Source organism: Macrobrachium nipponense, chromosome 26 (genome assembly GCF_015104395.2).
Source record: "Macrobrachium nipponense isolate FS-2020 chromosome 26, ASM1510439v2, whole genome shotgun sequence".
In the NCBI taxonomy this organism is placed as follows: domain Eukaryota; kingdom Metazoa; phylum Arthropoda; class Malacostraca; order Decapoda; family Palaemonidae; genus Macrobrachium; species Macrobrachium nipponense.
Genome location: NC_087215.1, coordinates 28,738,378 through 28,753,958, shown reverse-complemented (window position 1 = coordinate 28,753,958; position 15,581 = coordinate 28,738,378). Strand labels below are relative to the sequence as shown.

General features: G+C 37.7%; 2 protein-coding genes across 2 annotated transcripts in view; both read right to left on the bottom strand.

The window, feature by feature from the left end:
* The window catches only part of LOC135200103 (uncharacterized), a 120,010-nt gene that overhangs the window by 54,621 nt on the left and 49,808 nt on the right, over positions 1-15,581 (bottom strand). The gene's annotated exons all lie outside the window — the stretch shown is intronic.
* Positions 7,232-15,581, bottom strand: part of LOC135199611 (uncharacterized) — a 33,011-nt gene continuing 24,661 nt past the window's right edge. The window contains 3 exon segments of the mRNA XM_064227768.1: positions 7,232-7,548; positions 7,901-8,128; positions 13,887-14,098. Of these exon segments, the coding sequence (XP_064083838.1) occupies positions 7,252-7,548; positions 7,901-8,128; positions 13,887-14,098 (737 nt within the window). The 3' untranslated portion in view covers positions 7,232-7,251.

The following is a 15,581-nucleotide window of genomic DNA, read 5'->3' as shown; positions in this document are numbered from 1 at the left end:
ACGTCAAAAAGCAAGGGGGTCTAGTGCCCCTCCTGTTGCACCAGTTGACGCTGCAGGTGCACGAGTGGGCCGCGGCACACTCAATAGAGTTGTCAGCTCGCTACATTCCAGGCAAGAGGAATGTGGTAGCCAACAAGGTCAGTCGTCGGGATCAGGTGATAGGAACCGAGTGGTCCCTTCGCCCGGATGTGGCAGAAAGGCTGTTCAACCTGTGGGGGCGTCTAGTCGTGGATCTGTCGCCACCCGGCACAACAGAAAACTCCAGATTTTCTACTCAATCGTGCCAGACCTATGGGCAGCCGCAGAGGATGCCCTTCGGCATCCGTGGGGCAACTTCTTCATCTACGCCTTCCCCTCATTCTGTCTGATTCTCAAAGTGATCAGCAGGGCGCTGATCACTGCAAACCTTCGGATGATCCTGGTGGCGCCCAAACGACCTCAAGCCGTTTGATATCCGGACCTGCTGGCTCTGCTTGCCGGAGAGCCGAGAGAGATTCCCCCCTGGCACAACCTCCTGTGCCAGCCACACATGAAACGGTACCACCGATTCGTCGAGTCCCTGTGTCTTCACGGCTGGCTTCTCTCCACCATCTCTTGCGAGCGAGAGGCTTTTCTCGCAGCGCAGCGACAGAGATGGCCGGATACCTCAGACAGTCCTCTGCGGCTGTCTACCAAGGAAAGTGGTCTGTCTTCTGTGGTTGGTGTCGTGGACGGGGTCTCTCTCCTCTCAGAGCCTCTCTTCAGCAGGTAGCGGATTTCCTCATCTTTCTTCGCCGAGAGAAGCTCCTCTCCGTCTCCACAATTAAGGGCTACAGAGTCGCCCTGGCCTTAGTCCTTAAATTGCGAGGTGTGGATATCTCCTCTTTTTTCGAGATCTCCCTCCTGATGAAGAGCTTCAAGGGGTCTTGTCCACCCTGGGAACTCAGGCCCCCAGGGTGGGATGTGACTCTCGTCCTTAGGAGTTTGACTCGCAGACCCTTCGAGCCTCTCCAAGAGTCGTCAGACAGGGATCTTACCCTCAAGACCCTCTTCTTGCTGGCCCTGGCATCGGCGAAGAGAATAGGCGAACTTCGTGGTCTTTCCTTCAACGTTAAGCATTCCAGGGGATGGGGATCGGTGACACTCGATTTCGTCCCAAACTTCGTAGCGAAGACTCAGAATCCTTCGATCCCTGACGACCGGTTTGAGTCCTTCACGATCCCCTCCCTGAAGGATTTCACTGATAATGATGCGGATGAGATGCTGCTTTGTCCTGTGAGGGCACTATCTGAAGAGAACTCGGCACCTCAGGCCTGAGTGTCGACGCCTCTTCGTTAGCACCGGGGTTACCAAGAAAAAGGTTTCCAAGAACACTCTTTCTTTCTGGCTGCGTGAGGTGATAAGGAGGGCTTACGAGACAGCTGACAGTGACGACACCCGTACCCTTCGTCCGAGAGCCCACGAAGTCAGAGGTATTGGTCCAACCCTTGTGTTCTTCAAGAACTTCTCCCTGGCACAGGTACTGAAGGCAGGGGTTTGGGCCAACCAGACCACCTTCCCTTCTTTTTACCTTCGGGATATCACCCAGAGGTCCTTGGACACCTTTTCCTTGGGACCCGTGGTGGCTGCTCAACAAGTTGTGTAGTCTACCCAGCACCTGAGCGGACAGAACAGCATCGCATCCTTGTGTGACTGTATGCATGGACGAGTGAAAGAGAGTGTGACTGGCTTCTCTTCCTCCTTCATTCTTCCCTCTACCTGTGGGCAGAGGGCCACGGTCATCACTACGCTGAGCAGGAGGCCGATGCAGGTAAGCTACACAACCGAGCCCCATTCTATCCCTTTCAGTAGGGATAGAAGTGTTTATCCACCACTCCCCAACAAGGGGGGGAGTGGAAGCCAACAAGAGACAAACCCATAACTTTACCTTGGCTCTTGAAGTAGGAACTAGTTCTTGCTTCTTGCTATTTATAAGAGGTATGCTTGCCTCCCTCTTATAAATTTGGTCCAGAAATCTGACAACTGATCCTACGGTGCACACCCCGATCAGCTGGGCAGAGGCTAGGATCCCTCCCTTTGCTCTTACGACCAGGGAGGGAATCCAAGGTAGGACGAACACCAGTCTGTTCATACGACTCAGATTCCACCCACCAATAAGTGAGTCTTCCTATTGTAAAGGAGTGATGGATTGTATTCCGTATCAGAACAAATAACAATTTGTCGAAAATTGTATTTTTCCTAACTACACAAACTTGAGGTCCTTTACATATAGTCCCACCTCATGCCACCCCTCACTCTGCATTTCCTGGGCCTCAAGCAAAGTGGCTCCTCGCCCCGCAGTCGAGCGTACCGCTAACTGCCGGACAAGTACTAGTTAACTAGCGAACCCCTTGTTTAAAAGGCTTACGACCGGTTCAGCTGCCGCTAAGTACCTTCCTATTGTAAAGGACCTCAGGTTTGTATAGTTAGGAAAAATACAATTTTTGACAAATTATTATATTTGAAGGTTTTTTTATTAAAATGCAATAAGAATGCAGTATACATAGTTTTCAATGCAGTAAACGGTTTTTCTTAGGATTTTGGATGATGTTCCGGCTTATGACGATTTTTGGCTTACAATGCGTCTCAAGAATGGAACCCTTGTCATAACCCTAGGACTGCCTGTATGTATAAATATATGTATATTTAATATATATAAATGCTATATACATATATATTATATATATATTTATATATATATATATTATATATATATATATATATATATATATTATATATATATATATATATACAGTGGTCCCCCCGTATTTGCGGGGGAAGCGTACCAGACCCCCCGTGAATAGTTAGAACCCGCGAATGTTTTGGAACCCAATTAAAAATGCTAAAAACAGCCTATTTTGTTAGATAAAACTTAAGAAAAACTACTAAAAATTTTCATACTTGGTTTTTTAATAAGTTTTATCACAAAAAGTGCATTTTATGATGAAATTGATAAAATAAAACCAGGAATTTGTGGATATTTCTCATAGAAAAATACCGCGCATGCGCGAATTTTCCGCGAATAATGCGGGGAAACGTTCCCGAGAGAAATCCGTGAATTTGTGAGTACGCGAATACGGGGGCCCCACTGTGTATATATATATATATAGATGATATATATATATCTTATATATAGATTAGATATATAATATTATATAGACATAGATATATATATATAGAAATATATACTATATAGAATAAAGCTATGAGATATAATATAGAGTATATGATATACATATATATATAGATATAGTATATTGATCTAAGAGAGTAAGATAGATATAGATAGTAGATGATAGATATATTATTTATTTTAGATATATATGATCATATATTTATATATTATTATATGATATATATATATATATGATATAGTATAGATATAACCTATATAAATATATAGATAGAGAGATATATATTATTATAGATATATAATTTAGATATGTAGCATTATACATATATATTCTATATGATATAATTATCTATATTAATAGATATTATATATATATATATATTATAGATGTATGGATATAGATATTATAGAGATATTATATATATATAGATATAGGATAGATATATATATATATATATATTATATATATATATAGAAGTATATATATATATATAGATATATATATATATATAGATATATATATATATATTAAGAAATAATATATATAATATATACTATATATATATATATATAGTATATATATTATTTTATTTATATATATATATAAAATATTAATTAAGTATAATATAAGATATATTATTAGTAGATATATATATATATATATATATATATATATATTATATAGATATTTACTATATATATATATATATAATCTATATATATATTTATATAATATGTATCTTTATAGATATATGTATATATAGATATATATATATAATATATATATATAATATATACAGATATATGTATATATATATTATATATAAAAATAAATACTATATATAACATATATATATAATTATAAATAATCTATATAAATAATATTATGATACTATATATATATATAAATAATATATATATATTATCTATATATATGATATATATATATATATATAGATGTATGTATATATATATACCATATATATATATATATATATATATTATTTATTTATATATATATATATACTTATATATATAGTATATATATATTTATATATATATATATGTATATACATACAATATCTATATATATATATATATATATATATATATATATATATATACCATACATCTATCTATATATATATATATATATATACTATATAATACAATTTATAATATATATATATATATATATATATATATATATAATATAATATTATGATATATATATATATATATATTTATATATATATATATATAATAATATACATACATCTATATAATACTATATTGATTTATATATATATATATATATATATTATATATATAATATATATATATATATATATAATATTATCTATATATATATAATATAGGCCATAGCACCTCAGTGGCGTGGTCGGTATGGTCTTGGCCTGCCGCCTCGGTGGCTGCAAGTTTGATTCTCAGACATTCCATTGAGGGGTTAAAAATGTGTATTTCTGGTGATAGAAGTTCACTCTCGATGTGGTTCGGAAGTCACATAAAGCAGTTGGTCCCGTTGCTGAATAACCACTGGTTCCATGCAATGTATAATCATCATACAAAACAAAACATTAGAGGCTATAGTGCTATAGTAGCTAATTTTTAGTAGACTACTTTAGTTCATAGTTTCCACTACTATGTGTAATTAATTGGTTTCCTGTGTAAGTTACGTATTTATGTAGTTTTATCTGTAGGTCATGTAATTTTGGTGTGATTCTTTCTTATTTATAGTTGTTATAAAATTAAAGATACTACAGTATGTAGTCCCATTATATGTCAGATGCTCTAGAAGCTAGGCCTTCTTAGAAGTGGCAGAACCTGATAAGTAACAAAAAACTTATATAATAGCTTACACTACAGCATTCAAGATATCCTATGATCCTACGGCATACAGCATCCAAGTAATTTCTGGCCTAAGTTAAGCAATATTTGGTCACCACACAACTTAGTACGTATAGATTTTTCTGCAAGATGCATCACCTTTTATAGCTTGGCAATTAAGAAAAAAAAATTCATGATATAACTAATAAGTCAAAATCTAATAGATTAATGGGTCAGTACAGTGTAATTTTTTCCCAATGTTGCACAAAGATGAGAAATTAAAGCAGACTGAACCCTTATTAGGATTGTGGCAGTCTACAGAGCAAAGAGAAAGAAAAATTGGAGTGGACATGCCTTAAGTCCCAGTTCCTTCTTGTGGACAGCGCAGATCAATGTTGATAACATTAAATGTAAGCTGGAGACATTTGTTCAATGTGGTATCAAGATGGTTAACTGATGTTCTTGAGGCAGAGTTGGGAATACCCCTCCTTCACCTACCAATACTTAGCCCTTATTTTTCTTTTCCCACTATCTGGTAAAAAAATGTCTTATTGCGCTCCTTTTGATTGCAAAGTTGAATTTGTGCTTTTTTTATGAGAAATATGCAGTGTCACATTTGAAAGAGTGTAGGGTTATATGTCTGCTGTTGCTGCAACCTTGATGAGTTCAACTTGTTGAGCTTCCATTAGCAGGCTTCACTCCTGTGCAAGATGCTCCAGAGCATTGACTATACTATTGCGATTTCCTCAGAAGAGAGTAAGATGCAATCTAGGGGCAAGAAAAGAAAGCACAGTTGCTTTCCTTCTGCTTCCTTCCACTTGTTACCAAGTTCAGTGACCTTGTCTAAGTCATGCAGAAGATACACCTATCAAAGGACTGGTTTGTATACCTATAAAAAATAGAAATTACTTAACAATCTGATTTTGCTTGTATGAATTTATTAAGCACCAATCCTTTAAAGAAAAATTATTTGCATCTTTGCCATTTTCTTTATCATCATCACTTCCAGTACCTTGTGAATGTGAAAGGTCTCCGAAATTCTGCTACTCATTTCTTTCCTGTGATTTACTTTCCTTTTTCACCATATCTAATTTCAGATTTTTTTACAAAGCTATAGTAGTTGATTAGATCATTCTAATTACAGGCAGTCCCTAGTTATCGGCAGACTTGGTTAATGGCGATCCGGTTTTATGCCGCTTGCCTAGCGCTATAAAATCAGCGATTCATGGCACCATAACGGGTTGAGTTTCAGTTATCGGCTCCATAAGGTGCCGATAATAGTTATGGCACCATTAACTCCTGCCGATAACTAGGGACTGCCTTTATTGTAATCTTTTTATTAGAGCCAGCCCCATGAGCACTAAGATTTTTAGGTTTTTGGTCTAGTTAAAATATTTTTTTATAACAATATTCTAGCTCAGTTCATGGGTGGCTGTGTAATGATATTAGAAATTCAGAAACTGGAAGTCGGCTATGTCAAGGTAATGTGATCCCTGCAGGGAGGTAGTGCTGTCAGTGCACCTTACATAGTTCTTTGTAGGTATTACTAAAGGTTTTTGCAGGATCCCAAGCTTCACCAATATTGTTTATACATGGAAGAAACCATAAGTGTTTACGTATGGGGAAAATCTCAAATTGCAACTGGATCCAGTTAAGAATAGAACAATGTTTGGTGGCTTTAGAGTATCAGCCAAAGGGAAGAGAGGAAGCAGAGCCTGACCTCTTCTTCCCTTTTTATATTCTGTGAATTGCCAGTTATTTCAAAAAATTTCTTCAAGCAAGGCGTGCACTGTTCTTTCTAGCATAGAAGCCATTTTTAACCTTCAACCACTCCACTCCCTCTTTTCAATGTCTAAAGCACTGCGGGGCTGAAAGTTCCTGTCCTTGATTTTATGCTGAATTTTCAAAAATCAATCAAGACACCATGATTCAAAATGCTATTCACATAAGTACGGTAAATCTTGTGCAGCACAATATACGTAGTATACCAGTAATCACTTGAAAATGCCGGCTCTGTTCATTCTCTCAAATTGTCATACTAAGAACCTTGATATATTATATAGAAAATGGTGGTGTTATAGGTCATTTGGGTACTTGAAGGTAACAAAAATGAAGCTTCTTTATGATTTTTGCTGCATCTATTTGCCCTTGCTTATTTCTTCCGGAGAAGTGTTAATTTTGGCAGTATTTTAAAACTGTCTTCTTCCCCTTCTCCATAAAAGATCATTTACTGGAATCATTACCGACATGAGTTAGGTTAATATGTAAATAATATATAATAAAATAAAGACAATGATCAGAACAAGAACTGAAACTTTGGCAATGACTTCCAGCTGCTCAACGGTCATGTTGGGAGACCAGCCAAATAACTTCTGCAAGAGAGGTATCTCTTCAGGAAATTTAGTCATTGATATCACTCTGCTCTCCACTGTCAGTCGGTTATCAATCAGTATGTGGAAGATGATAATCAAGAAGGTCATCATTACACAGAACAACAACCAGATGTCAACCATTTTGAAGTAAGAAGTTTTTGGAAGTGAGTCTGAGGCCTGTGAATGACACGTAAATAATTAATATTGGTTTTATGATTTTCACAAATTTATGAGTACAGTAATAAAATACACAATATAAGAGGCATTTATCGCTTCTAAACTGGCCATTAAGAAGTTATTGTTTTCATAAATGATATAAGTAATAGTTTTTTATATCATGTTCATAAGCCTCCACAATCACAGAGATTTCCAGCACAGATATGATTCAAGAGAAATGACAGAGCATCTTCAAACTCAAGCTGATCTGTATTTTATTAATCAAAAGTTTTTAAATTCGGTTAACTGTGTCATGCTTTAACTACAACCAGTTCTTGTGAAAATCAATTAATTTGGAAGAGGGGAGACTTACTTGAGCAAACAGAGTAGCCAATACAAGCAGGGCAGTAAGAGTGGCCATAATCCGGGCATCAAAGAATTCTTTCCTGAAGAAGAGAGTGAAGTAACTGATGATGAGGAGGATAAGCGAGGGAGTGTAGATGTTCAGGATGGCATGGCCGAAGAGGCGAATCAGTGGGATTCGAACCCTCACAACACTGGGAAGTTTCGGGCCTCCGTAGACCAGTTTCAGTTTCCCAATCTAAGAATTATGAGAGATCAGAAGAATATTTGCATATTATTCCATGTTGTGAAATGCATAAGTAGTTAGTATAAATTGAGATGTGATATATGTACATAACTAGATAATATAAATTGAGAGAAAAGCAAAGCAAGATTATACAGCCAAGATACAATACAATATATATACAGTGTATATACTATTTCAACAAATTACCTCTATATTGATGTTATACATGGACACTTAACACTGAAGTCAACAGATACACTATCTATATATAAGGACCTAGACTTAGGACCAGGTTGTGGTTTAAGGCCCGTATTGAGCTTAAGCTTCTATACATCATTCCCGTAGGGGGGGTAGTGCCATCAGTGCACCTCATTTGGTGCAATGTAGGCATTACTTAGGGTCTTTGCAGCGTCCCCTCAGCCCCTAGCTGCAACTACTTACATTCCTTTTACTTTACCTCCATTCATATTCTTTTTCTTCCATCTTACTGTCTACCCTCTCCTAACAATTGTTTCATAGTGCAACTGCTAGGTTTTCCTCCTGTAACACCTGTCACACCTTTCACTGACAATTTCAGGTTTCAATGCTGAATGTCCTTAGTTGCCCCAGTGCTTGGCATAATGCCAAAAATCTATACAAATCAAATTCAACACATCATACAGTCACAACAGTTCTGTTACACCCTCCCTGTACTGTATGCAGAGCACTGCTACGTAGCAAAACAACATTAAGAGCAGGGACACTAATGGACTGCACAAGCTATGGGGAATAGGATGCATATATTGTATTGCTTGAGAATCCTAGATTTTATGTCCTGTTGCTAACATCTGACAGAAGCAACAGTTATTTTTTCTTTAGAAGAGCAATTCCATAGTTTTTAACTGTTTATCAATATGCATATTTTTTAGCACATTATTTTTTATTCTAACTTGAGAAGATGTACAATACTGTAGTACTTGTTGATAGCTATCACTTCATAAAGTAGTTTTGATGTGGTTAGTGAAACCAAACCCATCATTCAAGAAATAGTCTTCAGCTTTTTTGGAGGCATCCAGGTGCATGGATTGAAGCATTTCTAAGGAAAGGTTCCAGAGTACATGCTTAGTCAACTCCATGACCCATGCAGATCCTCCCCCTTAGGGGGACAATGCTGTCAGTGTACCTCACGATGCACACTAGGCATTATTAATGGGTGTTTGCAACATCCCATTGACCCCTAACTGCACTTGCTTCTTATCCTGTTACTTTACCTCCATTCAAGCTTCCTTTCTTCAGTCTTTAAATCCTTGCAATCTTTAAATCCATGCAATTCATCTATATTTTATGGATCTCTTTATCCTACAGTCCAAATACTCCAACTCCTTCTTTTCATGCCTCAAGTTCAGAGTGGCCAAAAGTGCCCCAGTGCTTGGCTTGACAGCCTAATTTTCATAAATTAGATTAAAGCATGCACATTCTCTATTAATATTTTTTGGTTTACGCTCAGGGCCTACCAGCATAGTATCTACTGCATTTAGTGAAGTATCATTGATAGCATTTCATTTCATTTGAATCTTGTGTGTAACATATTTATGATTTGATCCTACAAAGATGCATATCATCACCTGTTTAGGAGAAATCTTAGTACTAGATGGAAATGATCATCGAATCTTGGTTCTAACTTGGTAATAAATTGGAGGCAGGTATGTGTGTGGTGGGGTACTGCCCACTCACCTGTTGTTATCTTATCACATTTTCTTCAGCCATAGTCGAGTGAAACATCTCCAGTGTCTGTGCTGGGTTGGGAATCTAATTATTGTTTTTGTGTTTTGTTCAGTATGTCAGGGTTACTAGAAAAATGACGTTAATTACTTTTGTTTTTCTGGCAGTAATATTTATCATGGAAGCCTACATTCAGTGTGTTACAAAACGTTATTAAACTTAAACTTGACTTACGGTAAGATGTAGTTTGACATATTAGAGAAACGTTGGAATAATGTATGAACTTCTGTAGAGGCATGGTTGAGGTTCCCTCTCTGCCCTTCCTGCCATTCTCTTCCTTTTTTATCTTTTGCCTGTTTGGAATTGGGGAGTAGAGGACATTTGGAGCCTTACCATCTGGTTTATCCTTCAGGATTTCATGTGACTGTTACCTTTTCTAGAGACATCAGTCATTATTCCCTTCTTCGGGACTAATTACCAGTAGATGTCAATAGTCATGAAGAGTTGAATACGTGCATTTGATCCTTTTCCTCTTTCTGACAACCTCTGCCTTGTCCAGGATGCAGGCATTCTTGTGTATGGGTCTCCTTTCACCCTCCAATAAGTTTTACCTGTGATTCCCCTGAGTACTGACTGGTACTGAGTAGGTATTTGTAGTAGTAAACCATTAATTCTGCTGTTACAGTTTCTGGTGGTTGCCACAGTCTCTTATTTTGGTATGGGCTCTTCTGCTGTCACCCCCTGGATCTGCATCAAGGGGCTGAGAAACAGACTGTGTGGTGGGAATAGAAAACAGTTTCGTCCTTCTCGCTTACCCCATCTTCAATTTATTCTTCTCTATCCTTTTGGTCATCTGCTTCTGTGTTGATAAAGCAGGTATCACAGACACATTTGGGTCTGCCATTGAGACTGCCCCTTTGAAGATTTTGGAATCTTTTTGGATATGGCCCTGAATCTCTAGTATGAGCTACTTGTGCCTGCAAGTTGCTTGCTCATTCATATGCAGTGTCCATGCTTCTTCTCTGTCTATGCTGATGTGCATGTAATACCTGTACCAGTATGCTGTACATATGTAATGCAGTGTCTGTGCACGTGCTACACAAGGGGAATATGGCTTGTGCTGGCTGGCTTGATTGCTGTGCATGTACATGGCATGTTTTTATGCATACTGGTCATCCAGCAATCACAGAGCACCAGGATCAGTTTTCTGGCTTTGCTACTGTTGTATGAATGTAAGACTGCTTCTGGATAATGCTTCAGGTCATTGACATTCTCCTCCACTGTCCTGGTTCGTGGCTGTATGCACAACACATCAAGCATGACCAGTAGTTTCCCTGATCAAGAAAGCTTTCCAAAGCTGACTGATGTGACTGTCCTTCTTTCTTTGGCTCCCACCACTGCCTGTTCCCTTTGGAGCTAGATTGGAAGGTTTGCCAGCACTGGCTCTCTGCAGACTTTTGACAGGTACTTGCAGGCTTCAAGTCATATCATTCCTACACTCTTCCCTACTCTATTTGAAGAGCAAGGAGTAGCTATTTCTGTGCTCAGATTTTCAAATCATGATTGATATGCCATTGTCAGCAATAAAGATCCTTTTCACCCATAGGATATGTGGTTTTCTACCTACATATATGTGGTTTCTTTATCGTGCTGTTTGAGCTTTGGCTTGGTAAGCTTAGGGAGGAGGGTTAAAGAGAAGATTATCCAATCGTACTCTCTCCAATGCTAATGTAGCTTTTTATTAGGCCATTGTTTCTCCTTTCAAGGGGTAACCTTAGCCTTTCAATGATTCTATCATCTCTCTTCTCTTTTGATTTGCTCATTCAGTCTAGAACTTACTATTCTTGGTTGATATGAGTAACTGTTTTCCTTAGGGAAAGGAAGCTTAGGCTTTCTCTTCCCTTGCAGGGAAACAGAATGGTTTCATTGTTGCCTTGCATGACATGGGCTCCACTACAAGTTCATCCTACCAGTCAGAATTTTTTCCCTTGGAGTTGATGCCTTCTCACATAACTCCTTTGAAGCCTTCAGGATATTTTTTTTCCATTCATCTTTTGGAAGAAGTGAGAGATGTCTCCCCATAATCTCTTGGTTTTGCACAAGTTCTCTCTGTAATCCTCTCTTGGCTTCTTTAGCTCACCTCCAGGAATAGATGATCTGCTATAATTCCTTCCAGTTTGCATTACAGTTACTACACCTCATTCACTTTCAGTGAGGTTTATAAGTTGATAAAGTGACTAGAATTCCATGCTTGGCATTAACCCCCTCTCACTGCTTCTGTCAGGTTATGTTACCCCTACCACTTCCTACCTAGGCAGCAGTCAACTAGAAGGTGAACTTGGCAACCCCCCTTCTGACCAAGTGGCCTTTGAATTGAATTTCCACGCTTGCAAGAGAGTGGCGTAGTTTCTATTATTTTTAACAGACACGGCTCTGAGTTACTTCTAAGCTCTTCAGGTAAGGTATCAAGGGCAGGATCTTGAATTCAGACTGCCTTCCTCTTTCTACAAGAGAGTATCTGCAGGCCCTCTGACTGCTTTTGCCTTGGCCTGGGGTGTTGTTTAGCTTTTCCCAGCTCCTTTCTGTGCATAGTTGGGCTTAGGGTGGCAAAAATATACCTTTGATTTGTGACCTGTTTGAAGACTGTTCTGGTCCCAGCAGACTTTTTCATCCTCTTTAGAAATGACAGCTATTTAGGATTATTGCTACACCTTATCCTCAATCTTTATATTCTTCCTAGCCTCAACCGGGAATGATAGAAGTGTTTCCAATCATTTCAGCCGTTTGATAAATTTATCCCACAAGTTTCAGTGTAAAATGTTCCTACAGTACTTTCCACACCTCAAGGGGAGAGTGTTCTGTGTCCAGTAAGGGCTCTTTTATCCTATTTTCAGCATGTAGAATCTGCTTTTCCTTCTCTCAAGAAGTCCATTTCTTACTAGCCTTCACAGGTAATACTCAAGCCTATACTATGGTGTCAAAAGAGATCCTTTCCATCGAACAAGATTAGAGCTCATGAAACCTGTGCCTTTTCATTGTAGTTGAAGCTCTGCCACCCTTTATACCCATATTGGTAATGAAGATTGCCAGCAGGAGTGAATAGCAACTTAAACCACATCTTAGAGCAACGTTAAATATAAACATACAATTAATTGATATGTATCATATACTATTAATAAAACTTGAGTGAACTGTTAATTAAAATCCATCATCTATGTCCTCAGGCCTCCAATGCCATGTGATGCAAAGGGCCTCTGAAATTTTGTTAGTACTTAGACATTTCACATGCTTTTCCACTAAAAGTATTCATCTCTAGTGTTTCATGGTAACACTTGTAAGACACTCAGATTTTATGGATAGGGACCCATTGTTGCAGTGAGCCATTTATTTTCAGTGGGCCAGGGGTTAAATCAGTCATCGAACTCATCCTCATGATTCATTTCTCATTGGTCTGGCACACTGGAGATATGTATTTTCTAGTCTATCTGGTTTAACACCTCTTCCGCTTAGGTCAGTATTTTTCTTTGATCTATTCCACTTTAGACACATTACTTATGGAAGGGTCCATCTTCAGGGGATTCCATAATTGAAGACTCATTGCTCACAGGTTGTCTTGCCTTTGTGAGACTAGACTTCTAGCATCTATCTTCCTTTCTTGGCTTCATCTGCATTATCCTAACTTATGAATACATAATGGGTTTGTGTTAATAAACTTTTCTTACAATTAAACTAGTTTTTGTACTAACCTCCTCCCGTACTCACACACTCCAGGTGGAGCTGGGCACAGAAGAATGTTAATTGAGGATCTGCAGGGATCTGGAAGTTGGCTAAGCGTGCATACTGGAACTGGTTTTTTCAGATGTGTTGCTTTGTGTGTGTGTATGCGTTGTGCATAGTTGAAAGCCATGTAAGTCATTAAATAGCCTTCAACTATAGGGGTGCATAAATCTACTTTTTTTGTGAAAACAGTTTTTATATTATTTGGACAACAATTATGAAAGTTGAATAATTTTCCTGAAGGTCATGTTTTCATTGCTTCGAAATCAAGTGGTTACATAAAGTATCATACCTTATATTCATTAAGAGTTGTGCTACCTATGTAGACAGCAGTTGAGTTTGGATGGACTTCAAGGAAGGAGACTTGACCAGACACAATCTGAAGGTGCATATCACAATACTGGTCATCGAAAGGGTAGAGAGTCAGGTCAAAGTTGCAGGTGAAAACTGTGCTGTATTTGCGGGACACTGAAACAGGGTTCTCTTCACCAGAGTAGACATCGACTGGGGAAATAATGTTAGAGTTTTGCATAAGTAGTATTGAAATTGTTTCCTTCAAATACGTGTACTCAAATTGAATTTGCCTTATACTGTACCAGAGAAGACCATAAAACTACATTTGTGATGTTTTTGGAACTTAAAGAGATCAAGAAACACTATTGAAAGCCTTGTATAAAAGGAGATGCAATATTTTTCCTCGTCAAATTGTTGGAGTAAATCATATGTATATTCATGTTGCTTACTAGGACTGCATATTCAGGGAGGAAAACAAGAAAATATATATAAAGGAATGGAGTAAGGACACATAAGTTTTACAAAAGGAATCTATGTAAAACATTTGAAAAAGTTTAATACTTTCACATCTGGATTAGGACCAAGTTTTGAACTACAAACTGTTTAAGAACATTCAACCTTACCCACTACATGTAGTTACAAAAGCTATAATTTTCATCAGGAAAAGGACAAAAAACAAAATCAAAGTAAATAAAAGCAAGGACAGTGATCAGCAAGAAAAATGTAATAAATAAAAGGTCCAAGTTACAATGTACAGCATTAATCTCCATCACAATACATGTAATGCCTACTTTTATTAACCCTATAGGTATAAAGGTTGCAAGCAGGAATGTAAAGCAACATGAACTACAGCTTTGAGCCACATGAAATATAAACTTAAGCAACTGATATATGTCATACTTTAATGAAACTTGAATAAACTATTAAATTTAATATATATTTTCTCATCATCATCAGGCCTGAGGACAATGACGAAGCCTCCAGTGCCATGTGATGCAAAGGGCCTCTGTGAAATTCTGCCTTTTGGGGTCTTTGATGTGCTTTTTTGCCAGAATCATTCACTCAACTCCAGTGTCTCATAGTTCTAATTTAAGTGGGTGTGGGTCTTCCAACTCTTCTGGTAGCCATATGAGTCTAGTAGCTGATACTATAGTAGATTCACATCAACTGCGCATCTGATGTCTAGACCAGTCCCTTACAACGCGCCTAATTGGCTGTTGATAAGCCAGTCACAGGGCTGGAAACTCTGTCTCTCTCTCGAGAGAGACAGAGTTTCCAGCCCTGTGATTGGGATATTAACAGCCAATCAGGAGCATCGTAAGGGACTGGCCTGGACATCAGATGCACGGTTGATGTGAATCTACTATAGTATCAGGTACTGTTTTCCAGGGATAGTGTGGAGTGTGGAGGATGTCCAAGTCATCTTCATCACTCCTTCTTAATTATCTTATCTACATACAGAATTGTAATGTCCACTGTGGTATAATTTTTAAGTCTATCGTGCCATCTGACTCCCAATACTCTTTCTAAAGCTTCATTATCAAATTGACAAAATCCATTAAATATAGTTTCATTAGCAGCCTATGATTGATGACCATCGCAATATAACTTGCCTACACTAATACTGTAGGTACACTTTTAGTCTATTTGATTTCCAAAATCTTATTCAGCCTTCCCATAGTTTGATTTACCA